Source organism: Colias croceus, chromosome 13, assembly GCF_905220415.1.
Source record: "Colias croceus chromosome 13, ilColCroc2.1".
Taxonomy (NCBI): Eukaryota; Metazoa; Arthropoda; class Insecta; order Lepidoptera; family Pieridae; genus Colias; species Colias croceus.
The window spans coordinates 1861295-1878809 of NC_059549.1; the positions used below are offsets into that span (position 1 = coordinate 1861295).

The window sequence follows — 17515 nt, forward strand, 5'->3', positions numbered from 1 at the left end:
AATTTAGATATTTAATTATTTAATGTTAAGTTATTCTATTTAGTTATTATATTATGTTAGATAATATATACTTTATCCTAAAATTGCACAAAATCTCGTCTCTTTTGTTTGCAGTGCAATTTAATTTTATATACTTCGTAAATTATCGTATATAATATTATTACCTATATAATATCATGTGCATTTTAAATATACAAAAGTTTTGTAACGTACATGATTATGAAGATTCATAAAACTATTTTTTTTTTATTTAACATGTAACATTATGTGGCCTTAGATTACAAAATAAAAGACAGATGGAGCGTTGCCGAACTAAACCGAATAATTTATCGTCATTTTCAATAAAGCAATGTGTGCTGTCATTTCGCCGCTGCACTGTACGTACACGGTGCTTCTGTGTGCGTGTAATGTTGCCAGATATTGAAAAATTTCCCAAATTTTTCCCCGACTACGGAAAAAAGAGGGTTATGTTTTTCGAGTTTATGTATGTATGTATAATATTTCTTTGACACTCCCTGCAGTATAAACCGTTGGACCGATTTTGAGTTGTGAGGTTTCATTGCAATGATCTGAATTATTATGTTAGTGGCGGTAGTGACGTAGGCTATATACATAAATGAGAAGTCAAGTTTTAATTTTTATTTAAATTCTTTTATTACATAAAGTACCTGCCTACTAAATTTATATATGGACAAAATAATTGTATTCAATTTTTTATTAAATAAATTACATAAAAAAAGTTTCAATATTAACTATAATAATTATATTATTTTTTATTTTTCATAATATATGAATACGAATAGCGGTAGTTTTTAGTCGAGAATACGGGACATTTTATTTTCATCATATCCATCATGGAGTTCACATAAATTAAATCGCTAGCGAAAACGACTATGACGTTTTTAAGCTTTATAAAAGTAACAAAATAATGTATTATGCTTATTAAAATAATCTGCACTATACAAATAATCACATTCACGATCGAAAAATCCAACAGCATTACCCTGAAGATCTTTTAACCCTTTTACCGTTTTACCAATAAAATGGCAAATTCATTTTCAAAATACTGGCAACATACGTTGAAGTTTTGTATTCCTTCATATCTGTAAAATTATTATTCGTATTAAAGAAATAAATCAGCCAAATAATCTACAGAAAACCTGTGAAACGATGTTTCACCTTTTTTTTTGTTTTCGGGAACAAATTTTACAGCGTTTTATTATCACAAGACGGCATTTTTTACTAAAATTGCAAACCCTTTTTGACGTATTGTATGACACTATATGCGCTATAGCACTGGTGCAGCGACGTATTTGTTTTTGATTTCGTATTTTCTTTGACAAGGGCGACGGGCGGTTGTCATGCTCCATCTGTACTTTATTTTGTAATCTAAGTATGTGGCATTGTTGTCAAATATATGTTGTTAAGGGGAGGCTCCCTAAATTTTATGTGAATTTGCATTAAGAGTCCATATCGATTTTAGAGTGATTTTGACTTGTTTCTGCTATTCTTTAGGCGCTCGTTTAACAAAACTAAATTAGTAACAATGTGTTATAATATCTTAAATTAAAGATTCATTCAATATCTAATATATGTTCGAGACAATTTATTGATATTCATTGTCCAGTTTGTTTAATAGCCAATAACCTGAGGCTTGTTTCAATTTTTTTCCATGCGGGACGTTCGTGTCTTTGTAGTTTACACGGAATTTAAAAGAAGAAGTTTTCTTATAAAATATACGACGGTAAAGACACTGAGACATCCTAAAATATGTTCGAGGCAATTTAAGTACTATTCTAGAAGTAGATATTCTATGATTTATGAAAGAAATGGAATAATTTAAAGTTCTCTAGAATTTTCGATTATATACGGGAGCGCAAACGCTGTTACGGCAGACCGCGCTCCGCGCTTTAGGGAGTAGGACGTGTTGCGCTGCTCCGGCAGACACAAAATTACTAAAGTACGTTTTTCCCGCGCGTAGTAGTCGGGAAGCCCACGATACTAGATTAGAATTGGTGGAGTAGACGATAACGAGATAATAAGGTCCTATAATGTTACCACTTTGAGCGCTTTCAGCCTTTGCTACTCGACTACACGATGATCGCGTTCAAACGTAAAAATACTAGCTTTCGTCCAGCGCAATTTTGTATTAGGACTCTTAATATTCTGAAACAGTCACACATACAATTTTATTAAAATGGAACTTTAGTATAGTATGATTTATTGTGTCTTTTTCTTTCCATGTACAAGACAGTTACGTAATTGTAACATTTTCTCTCGATTCATTTTTTATTCAAAAATTATCCTTTTTCAAGGATTATTATATTTTTTTAAAGATTTTCTTGGATTTTATGTCTAAAATAAATGTTAACAGTAAGAAAATATAGCTTACTATCCAATCCCAAGGTATTTTTTCTCTAAATCAATTATTACTTTAGTTATAATCGAAATAAGAATTGAGACTTAGGAGATTTAGTTTCGAACTCGAACGCGATATTCAACTTTATTACGGCTGTGTTAGCGTCTAGCACCGTAGCGGTCTAACCGGTCTCTCAGTGCCAGAAATTATGTTAGGGAGCCTCCTCTTAAATTATTTTTTATAATTAATATGCCACGAATATCCATAGGTACAATATTTGTTAAGATAATATGAATTTTGAATTTTATTTCATTTGTAAGCAGTAAAATAAATGCGGATGCACATGCTTAAATTACACACAAAATACATAATGCAATCGTACTTATACAGTAAGAATGTTAAATATTTAAAAATTTATTGTCTTGTTGCTTATTTTCTTATAAATTAAATATATGCATAATACTAGAAACGAATATAGCTTTTACAGTTTATTTATCAAGGTCAATTTTAAATATTTAATTAGCTTGCGCGACGAATTGACGACATTTTTTAAATAATTAAATACTTTTGACGAATTGAGAATATTTGATAAAAAAGGGCCTTAAGTTTTAATTAAGAACCATAGTACATATACTAAGTACATATCTAGTATGGAATTCAACTAAGAATAGGATTGACATAGCGCCAATATGTTATGTCATAATCTATTTTTTCAAAACAATTAACCACTTCAGTTATGCAATAACGTTGGTATTTAAATTGATTTAAGAATCAGCCAAAATAAAATAACTTTACTGATAAGCAAAAAGTCATATTTTCAAATGGCATTTACCTTAGATTACAAAATAAAAGGGCATTTACTTACCAAATAAAGATCATTGACGTTCCTGTTCTTAGTTGATTTAGATAGTACGCGCTTGTTTCGAATTTTATTCAATATTTTTATAGTAAATGAACATAACATAATTGAAATATACGTATTGTAATTTATGACCCTTTGTAATTGAGTTTATAATGTACCTATTATTGTATTACAAACCATGTGGAACATCAGACGAAAGTCAATAGATAAAACTAGACCAGAATAAATATTTACCCGTAAGATTTTAGAATTTTTATTTCAGTTTTCATTTCCTAGAAGTTTTACGATAAATATTAATCTTCAAATGTGTGTGTTTTGTTTAAGTGTGTATTTTAAAAACATTAACGTTATATAAAGTATCTAGGTAGTTACTCTTTATTTTCATAAAAAAATAGAATAAGAAAATATTGAAAATAACTATACCTAGTTTATCTACCTACGGATAAAAAGTTAAGAAAATAAAACACGTTTTTATTTCAAGATTTAATGTGTCTTTTTCTCCGGATTTGCCTTACAAAAGAAATAAATCTGTACCACAATCTTATAAAACCGATTGGCTGAGCTGGTACGGTTTCTTCAGAGACATCTGTAGTTATATTATTTGCTCCACTGCTGAACGAATATACTCTCATTTCTACCTCTTCGTGCGACGGAGAATTTGTTTTTTGAGTTGCCCATCGTAACGGTTTCGATAACCTAAAAGTATGGTTTAGTGTAAGGACTAAATAATCATAATAATGAATAGTGAAATTGAGAAGCAGTAAATAGTAGCCTAATATAATTATGGAGATTGTATTATTGTATTGATATTGTGTTGCTTTAAAGAAGAGGGCTTGATGTTTCCTTCGACAATAGTTTTTTTTTTATATTTTGAAATATAATATCCATACATAGGTTACAATTTATAACTGATTACATGGAGAAATTTTTCTGCTAAAACGTTTAATTCTCTCGGAATGAGGACCATGACATTTACGAATTACGATAGTGTGCGAAATTATTTATGCGCCAACAAGTTAATTGCTTTTGAGTCGTAAATAATTTAAATTAGATAACTTGACATTTATTAGTGTAACTAATCGCTTTTCAAAAGAATAGGTATATTAAAAAATTATCAAATCCGTGGCTTAGCACAGCATAATATGTAAAGCATGGGAACTAAGAATGGTTGCAGAGCTTGACCGACCATCAGTGCGTACCGTCGGTCCTGACGATACGCATCAATAATGTGTATGAATATGACACTAATACGCATGACAATACGCGTGCGTATGGTCGGTCTAGCTATGAACGGTTTTATGAATTCCCATACATATGACAAGCGCGACTGACGTACGCACTGATGGTCGGTCAAGCTCTGCAACCAGCCTAAAAATCTATGCAGAAGTGTCTTGTGTTACAAATGTTATTATGCTTTTTGTCTCCTTACTACGATCGTAAAATATATAGGTGAAGAACACAGTTAATACAGCACATAATTACTCTGAAAAATAATCCATGTCCTTGATCGTATCAGGCAACTCTCTATCATCCACATCAGGTAAAACAAAACACAGGGCAACTAGCAACACCGTCACTACAAGGACTGTTATGATCATGGTTGAGTCATTGATAGCTCGTAAAGATATAATAAGGTAGCAAGTAATTGTCCCAAGATGACCAGCCGCGTGGCAACAGCCGACCAATGTACCCCTGATGTTAACAGCGAAGAGCCGTGGTGTGATGTTCAATAATAATGCATAACTTATAAGACCTGATGCTAGTCCAATTGAGGTTAGAAGATCAGATATGGTAGTCTGAAATAAAGATAAAATACATATTATTACTAAACTAATTACTAACAAATTGTATAAATCAATATTCTCTATGATTACTAATATTATGTACTATAAGTACTTTATTAACTATTAAGTAAGTATACATTTCTGGTGTAGATGAAAAAAATATTCTCGGTCTAGCTGCAGGATATAAGACATCTCATGCTCTTGCCTGTATTGAAAAACGATCGTAATTCGTATTGATCATATAAGTACCTATTTAGAATATCCTTAGTGAGATAAAGGATTTTTATTGCAGATTGAAGAACTACTTTTTATTTCAGTTAGTTAAGTATTTTATTCTAGCCGAGTTTATATTGCGCATGCGTCCAATGATAATCATGATTTAGCCTATAGATTAAATAAAATGGTTAGGTAGACCTACATAGTATATATAATTAGTCATCTAATGAATTCGCTAATTATTCGATACATAATATAGAAAACTTTTCTACTTTCTGTAAAATAGTCTGTTACCATAAGAATTTTAGTTGGTTGCTTGCGTATATAATATGTAGTCGGACATAATAGTGTCGCAACAAGCTCTAGTTAAAAATAGAGAGAACGCATATTGCTATGTATAACTGCATTCTCGAGAAGGTAATAAACTGGTACTAGTTGCGAGTTAATGCCTCGCTAATGTTCGTGCCTCATGTTAGACCAAATGACAAGCTATTTATAAACGCAAACGCCTGTGTGAAAGTTGAAGCAAATTACTGTATTTAATCATTTGGCTCTTATTAAAGTTGGCGCCTATAATTTTATTAGTGATAAGTTGTTTTACCGGGTTTGACGTTGTTAAGCGCGTAGGTTAGTGTAGTGAAATGCGTAAGTAGGTAGCTATTTTTACACTTTTAAACACGATTTGTTCTGCAGTGATATATATTGTAGGTTTCTTTATTAAAATATTAACTTTTGAAAAACATGATATTATATTAATCGTGTAAATATTACGAACTGCGGCAGTTAGATTATGAGAAGCCTGTACCTAACCTTAAGTCCTTATATCGTAGATGTTATTCATTATCTGTGCCTGAAGGCAGAAAGTCTCGACGCATAACGGTTTCACCGCTGTAGCCGAAATTCCAATAAATAATGAATATTGCTTACATTAAAATCGATTTGGTCCAAGAACGTCACGAGAGCGGTTGAACTTCCCAAAATCATTACATTTATCGTCAACAAATATCTCATTTTAACTTTCAACATCATAAAAACATTTAGAAGTCCTACAAATAGAGTTATGCTTAGAAGTTGAAGAGGGGCATATGCATGCATCCGTGTATGCAGTTTTATGAATAGTGGAGCCCATAGAAAATTATGTAACGCCCAGAACAAAAGCATCACGAATATTAACACTCTGACGTTATGGTTGCTTAAAATCATCAAACACGTCCATTCTTCTTCTAGGCAGTCGTAAGCCTGCAAATGTTAGTTTAATTTAATTTTAATATACTTATAGCTTTTAGGAATGAAACATCTAAAATCATAAATAAATTGGGAAATTATCCTTTGCCTACTCATATTTGATACTTCTAATAGATCTTTTATTATTATTAAATACGAATGTCTTATTACCAGTTCACCAATCTAAGAAAACGAAGATATCGACGTCATTTGATTATTATTATAAGTATCTTTGAGATAAGATGAGCTGTGTTTAATATTGCGTAGGACTGATGTAATTACCGAACTAACTTCATATTCCCAAGAAAGCGATAAAGCACAGAGTAAATAAGATTCTGTGCTATAAATAATTTTTATAATTGTAAACTGTTGTAAACATAGACATACCTACTCTGTTATTTACTGGTCTTATTTTGAATTCACTACATAGCTTGACGCCATTTTTATTTGCCGCGTTTAGTAAGGTCTTTTCTGCCTTTGGTATTTTTCTGTTGTAGAGTAACCATTGGGGTGATTCGGGAATCCATCTGTTGCAATATTTACTTAGTTATCCCGAAGGCATTCGTTATTATATTCTTAGGCAAAAACAACTGATTCCTAACAAGCTTGGATAGATAGGTTGGGTCTATCTAGGATAGCTTGGTCTTCTATAGATGATATTTCAATTTTCATCTATAGAAGACTCCCCATTGTTTTTTGCTTATTATTTTTATAGGTATTAATAAATGCCTGGAGTGGGATTCATTGAATACAATATCATAGATACCTATGCCACATCCACTTTACAAAACTATTTAGACTTTTTTTATTTTGTACAATATAAAGAATAGGAGGAAATATGATTTATACATACGTAGAATACTGCGCAGTGCGTATTTATTTAATATTGCTTTTAGATTATTAACAATGTTAAATTATCAGTGTTTATAAAAATAACTATTACAAGGTTATGACTATCAGTGTGACTTTAGATGTTCGATGCCATAAATTGCGGTCACACACAAAAGTTCAAATACCCAATTTTTGCTACTTTGACCTGTTTTATTCCGTTTGATCTTTTCCTGCATTATTATTATTCTGTGATCATTACAACGATTTTAAAATTAATCAGCTACAAATGTGTTGGCTATAGTACGTTGGCGCAGATGCGAATTAACTCGAGCCGGATAGTGCCGCATATGAGTCTGAGTAATTGATTTAATTGACCACCGGCTGGGATATTTTTCCCAATAATTCTAATTAAGATACAAATAAATTCCTAATGAAGCTCATCTTAATTAGGAATTTATAAATCAAATCGTCGTAGACTGTTAGATGAAAAAATTGGCTCTACAAATAGGTAGATAGTAGATACAATAGGTACATTTTGTAGGTATCGAGCTTTTTAGCAATAAGAAGTGCAGATAGTAACGCTGAACTCATATTACCCATCAGTTAATTTATTTTTAGATAATAATATCATATTTCACATAAGAATGGCAAGCCAGCAAATTGTTCATAAATAATGTCGTTATGTAGTTTAAAAACTCTTTTTAATCTCTCCTCCTTACCTTAATACAACGAGCAGTAATGTTCCAAGCAATAAAGCAATGAAATTGTAAGTATCAAGATTGGGCGCAGAATTAGCAAACGGAATAGCGTAGAGAGAAGAAAGAATGCGTGGAGCGGAAACTATGAGGTTCAGCTTTGTCCGCAAACTGTTGCTTGCGATTTCGCATACTGTTTAAGAATAAAACATTAATATAAAAATTATCTATTCAATACATATCATTTGAATACTACCTATATAACATTTATATTTTGTAAATAAGGAAATAATTCCGTATTGGACGCACATACACGGTAAATTAACTTTGTTTACGCAAGTTTCTCATTTCTACCTACCACATAACTAGACTAATTGATCAAAGGGAATGTTGGTTATTAAATAAAATATATTGAAGCTAAACATGATACTAGTTTGTATGTTATACTTACATAGTTGACTTCGATATTATCATTGATATTGTTCGTGTAAATATACCTACTAGCTTTTCGGTCAGCTTCGCCCGCGTAGTCAAGGGGAAACCCGCATAGTTCCCGTTGGCCGTTCCCATGGGATTTTCGGAATAAAAACTTTCCTATTTGGTTTTCCGAGTTACCTTGTATGTGTGTGGCAAATTTCATGAAAATCAATTCAGCAGTTTTTGCGTGAAGGACTTACAAGCAAACATACAAAACATTAGCATATATTAGAAGGATGGCCTATATATTATATGGAAATTGGAAACACAATTCGATTATAATGCAATAACAGCATACAACATAAGCACCAACCAATTATTCCTCTGGGATCTTTGATGTGATTAATTTAACTCAATCTTCAGTCAGATCACGTACTAACACAATAATTATTGATCAAGACAAGTCTCGTGCAGTACGCAGTAATTATAATAAAAATGAACCTTGAGAGATCTTTTATTTCCGTAGTTGTATTTTTATTTAAATGTATTTACTTAATTGGCTACATTATCAAAAGTAAGCTGTTAAATATTTTTCACAAACAATACAAAAAATAAATAGATTGCTGATATCGGTATGTTTTTTTTCAATAACCAATTATTTTTAATTTCCTCTTGACTTTATGGAATACTAGGTTCCGCCCGCGACTCCGTCCGCGCGGAAAAATTAAGAAAAATTACGATTTATTTTTTTTCTACGTATTATTCCGGGATAAAAAGTATCCTATTTTATGCCCGGGATAATAAGGTATAATTATACCAAGTTTCATCGAAATCGAACCGTTAGTTTTCACGTGATGCCTGAACATACAGACAGACAGACAGACAAAAATTTTTTTAATCAAATATTTGGGCTTGGTATCGATCCAGTAACACCCATTGCTATTTATTTTTTCAATATTTTCAATGTACAGAATTGACCCTTCTACAGATTTATTATATGTATAGATAGATTTAACGTCTTATTAAGTAATCAATTTTGAAGCAATAAATTTAAATAAATAAATTTTGCTACTTAATTTAGTATTGCCAACATATTACTTGCTACTTTATAAGCTACAGGTAAGTACATACCGTAGTATGAAGAAACAGTAGGTAATAGGTATCATGGGATGGGACATGGGATTTCACTACTTTGTGAAATTGAAGTTTAAATAAACTTTAAATTATCGTCTGAATTTGGATTGATTCATAGAAAGTATTTACTTGTCGAAATAAAAATATTTTTATACCTACACTCTACAATTTGCAAAGCCTTGACGAAAATATCTTTTTTGTGTTCGTCTCTTAACCTGAAGTGGATCTCAAAAGGTTAATGTCTTAACGTATGTAAATCTAAGTACTAAATAACAATACAAACGGCATACCCAGAATTAATTCCAAGTAATAATTAGCGCTTGTGAACATGGATTTTAAAAATATTAACAAGCGGTACCAACTCTCCGAGTCACAAAAGACTAAAGTAAGTCTGAACACGAGGTCAGCAATTAGACTAATAATAATGGCTATCCTTCTTCCAAAACTGAAAAAATATTATTGCTTTTTTAGGTAATTCGGTTTTTGTCAAATTTAGATAAGTTGGATCGTTTGACAAATCGTTATTAAAATTGTTTATTTTCACGAGTTGTTCAATTTCTGAATAATTAGTTTATAATCGAGTTTGATTTAAATGCAATCAATAAATCTCTCAATAAAGCTAGAAAGTAGTAAAATTTTCCATGTAAATGCATTAAATAAGTTATATTAATAAACCTTTAAACATTTATTGTTTCATCTTAATTCTGAACAAACATAAGACAATCACATGAACAACAGATAATTTAGTTATTTGCTAAATAGATAATAATTACCTGTCTGAAACAACCCCAAATATTATACACCCAAATACCAATCCCAAACGGCAAATTACCGTTGTTGATAACAGCTGCATACTCTTATCACAGAATATAAGCCACTGCAATGATATAATTAACACACAATCAAATATCAACATAGAAAGATGAAAAGGTTAATTGTATGTGCATTGATATTGATAGTGGGTAATGGGTGACTCTATATAATTTCTTTTGTATTTTAATTATTATTATATTTTACTAGTCGTTCGGCTTCGCCCGTGGGACATGTTTATGTTTTCTTTCCATAAGAACCATCCTCGTACTTCAAGGAATATTATAAAAAAGAATTATCGAAATCGGTCCACCCACACGTGATGCCGTGACCAAGGAAAACGGGTTTCATTTTTATATACATACTAGCTTTCCCCCCGCAGCTTCGCCCGCGCAGTCAAAGAAAAACCCGCATAGTTCCCGTTCCCGTGGGATTTCCGGGATTTCGTCATTTTCCCGAGATAAAAAGTAGCCTATGTCCTTTCTCGGGTATCAAAATATTTCCATACCAAATTTCATGAAAATTGGTTCGGTAGTTTAGGCGTGATTGAGTAACAGACAGACAGACAGACAGAGTTACTTTCGCATTTATAATATTAGTATGGATATACATATAGATAATCATTTATTGACCTACCTACATAAATATATAGTTACAATACAACAATATATTCGTAATTATATTATCTTAGTATATTATATTATATATAAAAATATATAAAATCGCGATTCCTTTTCCTTTTCAAATAATATAATATTGTAGAATATAATAGTGTGTATAAACTATAAAGCTATGTCTTGACCTAATGTTCTGATATAACAATACTAATGAATTATCAATGTAAGTCATTCTTCCGTTTTGCCACTTATCACATAAATGCTAACAAATAATTGGCGGTTTTATCACGATAACCAACTACCCTCTACCCAACTAATATTTATGTTGCAGATCTAGTTATTAAATATCAAACCACAAGTCACGTGAATATACTGTTTCAAAATGGTCGGTGGTTTCAGTTTTTAGATGACAAACAGTTGGATTTGTTATACGAATGTGACTTTTAAGCTTTTGCTATATTATCTTTAAGGTTTGCAATTTTGAAACAAGCGCTTATATTTATATAATTATACGTGTTGTAGCCGTTTATATACGAACAGTTATAGGAACTTTATTAACATCATAGAAATATCAGGAATGTTCACAGAACGACGTCAGCCGGCAGCCCTGCTCTACATTGGTAATAACTAATAATTGTATATTTTCAAAATTGCCCTCAATATACATACTACCCGAAAGCTACATTAAAATGACGTCGTTGTTAAAATGATTTGAAGAATGTGAATAAACCTAAGTATCAAAATATTTTCTATAAAATTGTTACCGTCTTTTTAATCCAAATCAGCCACATAAATTCGACATGCCATTTATCACAACTCGCTACGGTAGCATTAGTGATTGTGTAACTGCACAGGCTTATATTTGCAGTCTCTTGGCTTGGTACACACAGTATATCTTGAGACGGTTTCATAAGAAACATATCGTCATAGTGATTCAACATAGTTGGTATCACTAGGGCTGTTGCTAACAATGTCACCATCCACTGCCAGGCTCCGATTTTACCGAGAACATCCGTTGTTACATCTTCGTGGATGGTCCCAATTCTGTAAAGAAAAATTGCTTATAAACTTGTAGAATTTGATCGACACTAGGAATTTTATTGGCGCATCGGTGCATTGACAATATTATGTAATTTGACTAAATTATAAGTGGATGTGGTGGTGCAATACAGGCCACTTATAAATGTGATCCTGTCTCATTTTAAATTACATCGTACTGCAACACAGAGTAGGTTTTTGTAGGCAATGTAAATATCATGTGTCTATGTTTCAATAAATATTTATGATCGCCTTTGTACTTTGAGCAATTACATATAATGAGTTAATGTTAAAGAACAAGATATGAATTCGCAAAGCGATAAATTACAAGCCTTTTTATGAACATCATCACAGCCTTACTAGGAAAATTAAACAGAACTAAAAAAGCATTTAGCTCTTTTATTTGCCTTCATAACACCACCAGGTTCCAACGAAAACTCTGTATCAACTTTCAATTATTTTATAACAATGTTTTAGATGATAAGAAAAATAAACTAACAATCGAACATGAGGACGACCAAATAAAAAATTATCACAAAACAAAAACACATGGAATATTTTCATGGAAACTTACTACTCAACTACAACTTTGTTATGATTAAATTCAATATTTTACATAGATACTAGAATTGTAAATATTAATTTCTTACATCGACATTGTGGTCATTATTTCCTTCCGCAAATCCTAAGTCGGACATTGATTTGGCATGTGATTCCATGACCAACTAGATTAGGAATCGATTAGCATATTCGCAGTTTTATCATAGCTATTTTCAAAGTATGTTTGCACTAAAAATTCTCTCGCTCAAGATGAAAATAACCACTCTTTGTGACAGGACCGGTTTCCAAGTGTCCTTTCCAGTGAATCCCCTAATATATTTTAGTTAAGTCATCTTATTCGAGGAAAATGCAAGTAAAGTACCTATTAATGTTTTGCATTACCTATGTTATATTATGATAATAATAAAAATGATTTGAGTTTAAACACATTATTAACACCTACAATAAGGAAAATTTCATTTGTAAAATATTTATAACAATATTGCAAAAATAAAATAAACATTCACTCCTTTTTTGGTTAAGTAAAGTTTGGTTTTTAAGAATTTGTGAAGTGCGTGTGCCTTTTGCAGATTTTCCAACAATGGTAATAAAGATAAACTGTTAATATACCTTTAACTTATCCGCTACTAGGCTGTAAGTGCAAATACGCTTATCAATGTCATAACTACTTATATTTATTTTTACGTAACATCGCGCTTTATATGTAATGAAAAATATCATTGTTTTAAAAGCATTACGTCATAGTGTATAACGATTGATAAAAATAGCTGTATTTGCACACATTTGCTTGTAAGATAACAATTTAAATAATAAGGAAAAGCAATTGGGATGTAGGTGTCGCTTGATTGTGTGCGATATGGGAACTCTTTGCTCACTGGAGTGGAATTTTTTTTAATGACAAATTTATACGTTCGCGTCTATAATATTGTAACTTACATATCAATGAGAGGTCAGTGACCGCGGGCTAGGACGCGTTGCGCAATAAACCACGCTTTTAACTTATTCTGCATTTGTTAAACTCATTTCCAATTTCTTAAATTGTTTTTTTTTTAATTGTACTTCGAATAAAGATGTAATTTATTGCTATTTCGTTTGCTGCCGATAAAGGCATATGTCAATGTTTTCCTATTAATTTTAAAGATACTGGAATATTTAAAATTGATTAGCAAATTCTAATTTATAAAGTACTTAGTTAATAGTTACCTTGAATCAAGCACCAGAATACAGTTTAATTTATGCTATTATATATTTTTTATATAAGATTGCCCGCGGTTTCACTTGAACATAATATACCTATGTATCGAGCTCTACGTTTTCCCTTTAGGGTTAATACAGGCATCGAGATATATGTACTAGTACAGGCATAACATTAAAATTTAAAATATAGGTATTAGGTTAGTAGTGGGTTAATAGTATAAGCATAGTAACTAGTAGATACTACAAATTAGATAATCTGTGGTATTAGCATAGTAGATATATAGGTATTAGGTAACAAAAAGTAGGTGTTCTGAAAAGTTCATTTGAAAGCTCAGAAAATCCCAAGATACATTTACAAATCATATTGAAGGTCTTTTGCTTTTTTAAGCTTCACCTGTGTATGTATTTCTATGCTTGTATGTGTGTTTAAGTAAACGACTTCTTTGGACATAATTTAACCCACATATTTAATCAAACTTTGAACATTTAAAAAGAGAGATAAATACACAATAATTTTATGCGTTTATCTTTAATACTAGCTGCGTTTCGCGTTTTCTCTCGCGTGACTCCGCTCCTGTTGGTCTTAGCATAATGATATATTATAACAATTGTCTCTAAGCCTTCCACGATAAATGGACTATCCAAAAGAAAGAATTTTTCAAATCAGACTAGCAGTTCCTGAGATTAGCGCGTTCAAACAAACTCTTCAGCTTTATAATATTAGTATAGATTAAATAAAATAGTATAAATTAATATTTACTATTAACTTTCATTATGTCATCGCGGTTGTATTAACTCCTTTGGCGCCAGGAACAGTCACGACCTCGTCCAATCACGTAATCAATATTAATACACTTTTCTAAATTAACTTTAATATAGTAACTATAATGTAAATTCGTAATTATCATTTTTTTTTTATAAGAATGCAAATAGCGAAGAAAGTAATTTAAAAACATACCTATTAATCTTTTTAAATTATTCCGATGGAAAATATTTTTACATTGAATAATAAAGAAATATATTAACGAAGGTTAGAAAAATCTCTTAATTCACGTGGACGATATTAAAATAACAATCGAAAACGATTTAAATAACAATCCAAAAAGATTTTGTATCTACTTAATATACCTACGATAAAAACGAGTGTATCTATCTACTTTAAAATGTAGAGTATCCAGTAATACAAATAATCTGCCTGGCAGAGATGGCTTTGAGCCATAAGGCCGCCATTTGTACATTTTGAATGGTTTTGTTGTACTTTTATTTTTTAAGACTTTTGTACTTACAATAAAGAGTAAATAAATAAATAATAAATAAATAAATAATAAAACTTAAATTATTATATTAATAAAAGATAACTTTATTTTCAATTTAATTTAAATGTTAATTCGATTAGTTACATATTAATGACAGACAATTGATCTGTCATTATGATTATCTAATCTTATATTATATGTAATATTTTTCCTTAATTAAAATTGAATTAAAAAGTTACTTGGGAAATGCAGCACTACAAAGTACAAATTAAGATTTGGATAATAAATACAGTAAGCTATAGCCAAATGGCTCGGCCAGTCGAGTACACATGGAATACTTATATCGGGTGTTGTCAAGGATATAGAACTCGCATCGATAATGTACAGTATAATTTTTATGTAGTTTGACCGTGAACTGAAAACGGAGTTATGAAATGTGTATAAAAATTTGCAATAAAAAATTTTTTGAAGTGAGTTTATCTTGAGTGCGGTTTTATACAATATATCTAATATACATGTATTGTTTATCCATAATGAACATTTTATCTCTAGCAGAGAGATTTACACGTTAATTAAGTATCTTTATTCTCTCTTATTTATTATAATATTGAGTCGTCATAATCACAAGTTTAAATCTATGTTTAAATAAATATTATGTACTATGTTTAATAAATACAAAGCCATGCGTATATCTGTTTATAATTAATTTTGATTACAAATGGTTTAATGTTTAGTTTAGTTCAATTTTAAATCAGTGATAGAGCCGCGATTTAATTAGAATACTTACTAGCTAAATAACAATTGTCTCTAAGCAAAATCATATGAAAACGTCAAATTAGAACACTTTGAGGAAACCTCGGAGTATCCCAACTCGAACTTTCCGTTATCACAGAACACGTGGTGTTAGGTTATGTTGTCGACGGCGCGATAAGAGTAGCTTTTAGCCGCCCACGCTCGGCGCCGCGTCGCGATACCGCTCATTCGTACCTCCGCCGCCGCACAGCGCTGGCGTCAACGTTGACAGTTCATGTGATTACAGGAGTCTTTGAAAATAACCGGGAACATGGATAAGGAACACGCGCTCGAAGAAATGATGGGAAAGCTTGGTGAGTCCCCTTTTAGCATTCCGCGCGGGATTTGTAACGATACGTGTGTGAATGTGAAGCATATGTTGGATTCGGAGAATGCTTTAAGTTATAAGGAATTACGGTCAGTGGTACTTTCATTTTTTCGTACTTGAATTATTGTACATAATTACTTTTCTTGGGTTAAAAGATTTTATCGTGTTAGGTATAAATGTTGTGTTTGAAATACTTGATTAATAGCTAAAAAGCGCCGCAATAAAGTTTCTACAAATATACATTTTTTTTGCATTATGATAAATTATGTATCGATAAAATTTTAAATCACGGAAAACTGTATGTACGCATTACGCGACAGGTTTATGAATATCGATATACTCGGAATTTTATTTACTTTATTTATCCTCGAAGTCTATATAATTGCTTATTCACGGTCACAAGATCAATTTAAAAGATTTAAAACAATAATATTCACTAGCTAACAATCAGTTGTGACTTATGCTAATTAATTTAATTATTTGACATTTATTTAACACTAGCTTTCCGCCCGCGGCTTCGACCGCGTTTTCAAAGAAAAGCCCGTTCCCGTAGAATTTCCGGGATAAAACCTATCCTATGTCCTTTCTCTGGTATCAAAATATCTCTATACCAAATTTCATGCAAATTGGCTCAGTAGTTAAGGCGTGATTGAGTAACAGACTGACAAAATTACTTTCGCATTTATAATATTAGTATGGATGTATGAGGGAACTCTACATTTTTAATATTTAAAAAACTACTAAATTATATTTTCCGCGATCACGAATGTAATCATAACAGTTATGTCTTCCAATCTTTACATACGATACATTCCTACATAGACACCTAATAATTTATAAGCTTGCACTCATTATAATGTAAGAGCAATAGTCGAATGGTTTGTAGTTTAAACTCAAAGATTTTTCCCTCATTGATATCAAATAAAACGTTGTATTCATACAGGACTTCAGAAATCGATCAGTGCAACAAATGTTTAAAAAATATCTGCAATACGCCTGAAAACGGAATGAGACTTCATTTGCATACAGATCACTATCTTACGTATAGAGTATAAAAAATAAGTTAGTTACATCGATAAAATTTCCCATCAAACTTGTGCGTCCAACACATGTTTTATGCATCGCAGAATTCGAACTCACGACCTAACGGAATCGTATAAATAAACAACAACTTCCTGGAATCCTTCGTTTGTTTATTTGTTTCTCTTGTTGCAATTTTGTGCAGAAATTATTTGGTGGAATGTTGATACATAGTTGTTGCATTAAGTACCAACATAGCCTGTGTTGTATGATATAAAGTGTTGTGTGTAAATGCAGCTTATCTTTTTTTATGATTTATCTCAGTAATCTTATCTTTTAAAATATAATAATATATAAATAAGAATTGAACATAA

General features: G+C 31.1%; 2 protein-coding genes across 4 annotated transcripts in view; one reads left to right on the forward strand and one right to left on the reverse strand.

The window, feature by feature from the left end:
- Positions 1-3696: 3696 nt before the first annotated feature.
- Positions 3697-12026, reverse strand: LOC123696974 (solute carrier family 22 member 1-like). The gene is made up of 8 exons (XM_045643373.1): positions 11714-12026; positions 10296-10399; positions 9813-9967; positions 7996-8164; positions 6837-6972; positions 6149-6460; positions 4704-5017; positions 3697-3917 (listed from the first exon to the last, which is right to left on the reverse strand). Exons 1-8 carry the CDS (start codon positions 11927-11929, stop codon positions 3698-3700), a joined length of 1626 nt encoding a protein of 541 aa, XP_045499329.1. The 5' UTR covers positions 11930-12026; the 3' UTR covers position 3697.
- A 3938-nt stretch (positions 12027-15964) lies between these two features.
- LOC123696962 (organic cation transporter protein) overlaps positions 15965-17515 on the forward strand; it is a 30871-nt gene continuing 29320 nt past the window's right edge. For 2 of the 3 annotated variants that reach the window (XM_045643357.1, XM_045643359.1), the window contains exon 1: positions 15965-16107. In XM_045643357.1, coding sequence (XP_045499313.1) covers positions 16065-16107 — 43 coding nt within the window. In that variant the 5' untranslated portion in view covers positions 15965-16064. The remainder of the gene's footprint in view (positions 16108-17515) is intronic. The other variant, XM_045643358.1, reaches the window with a different exon arrangement.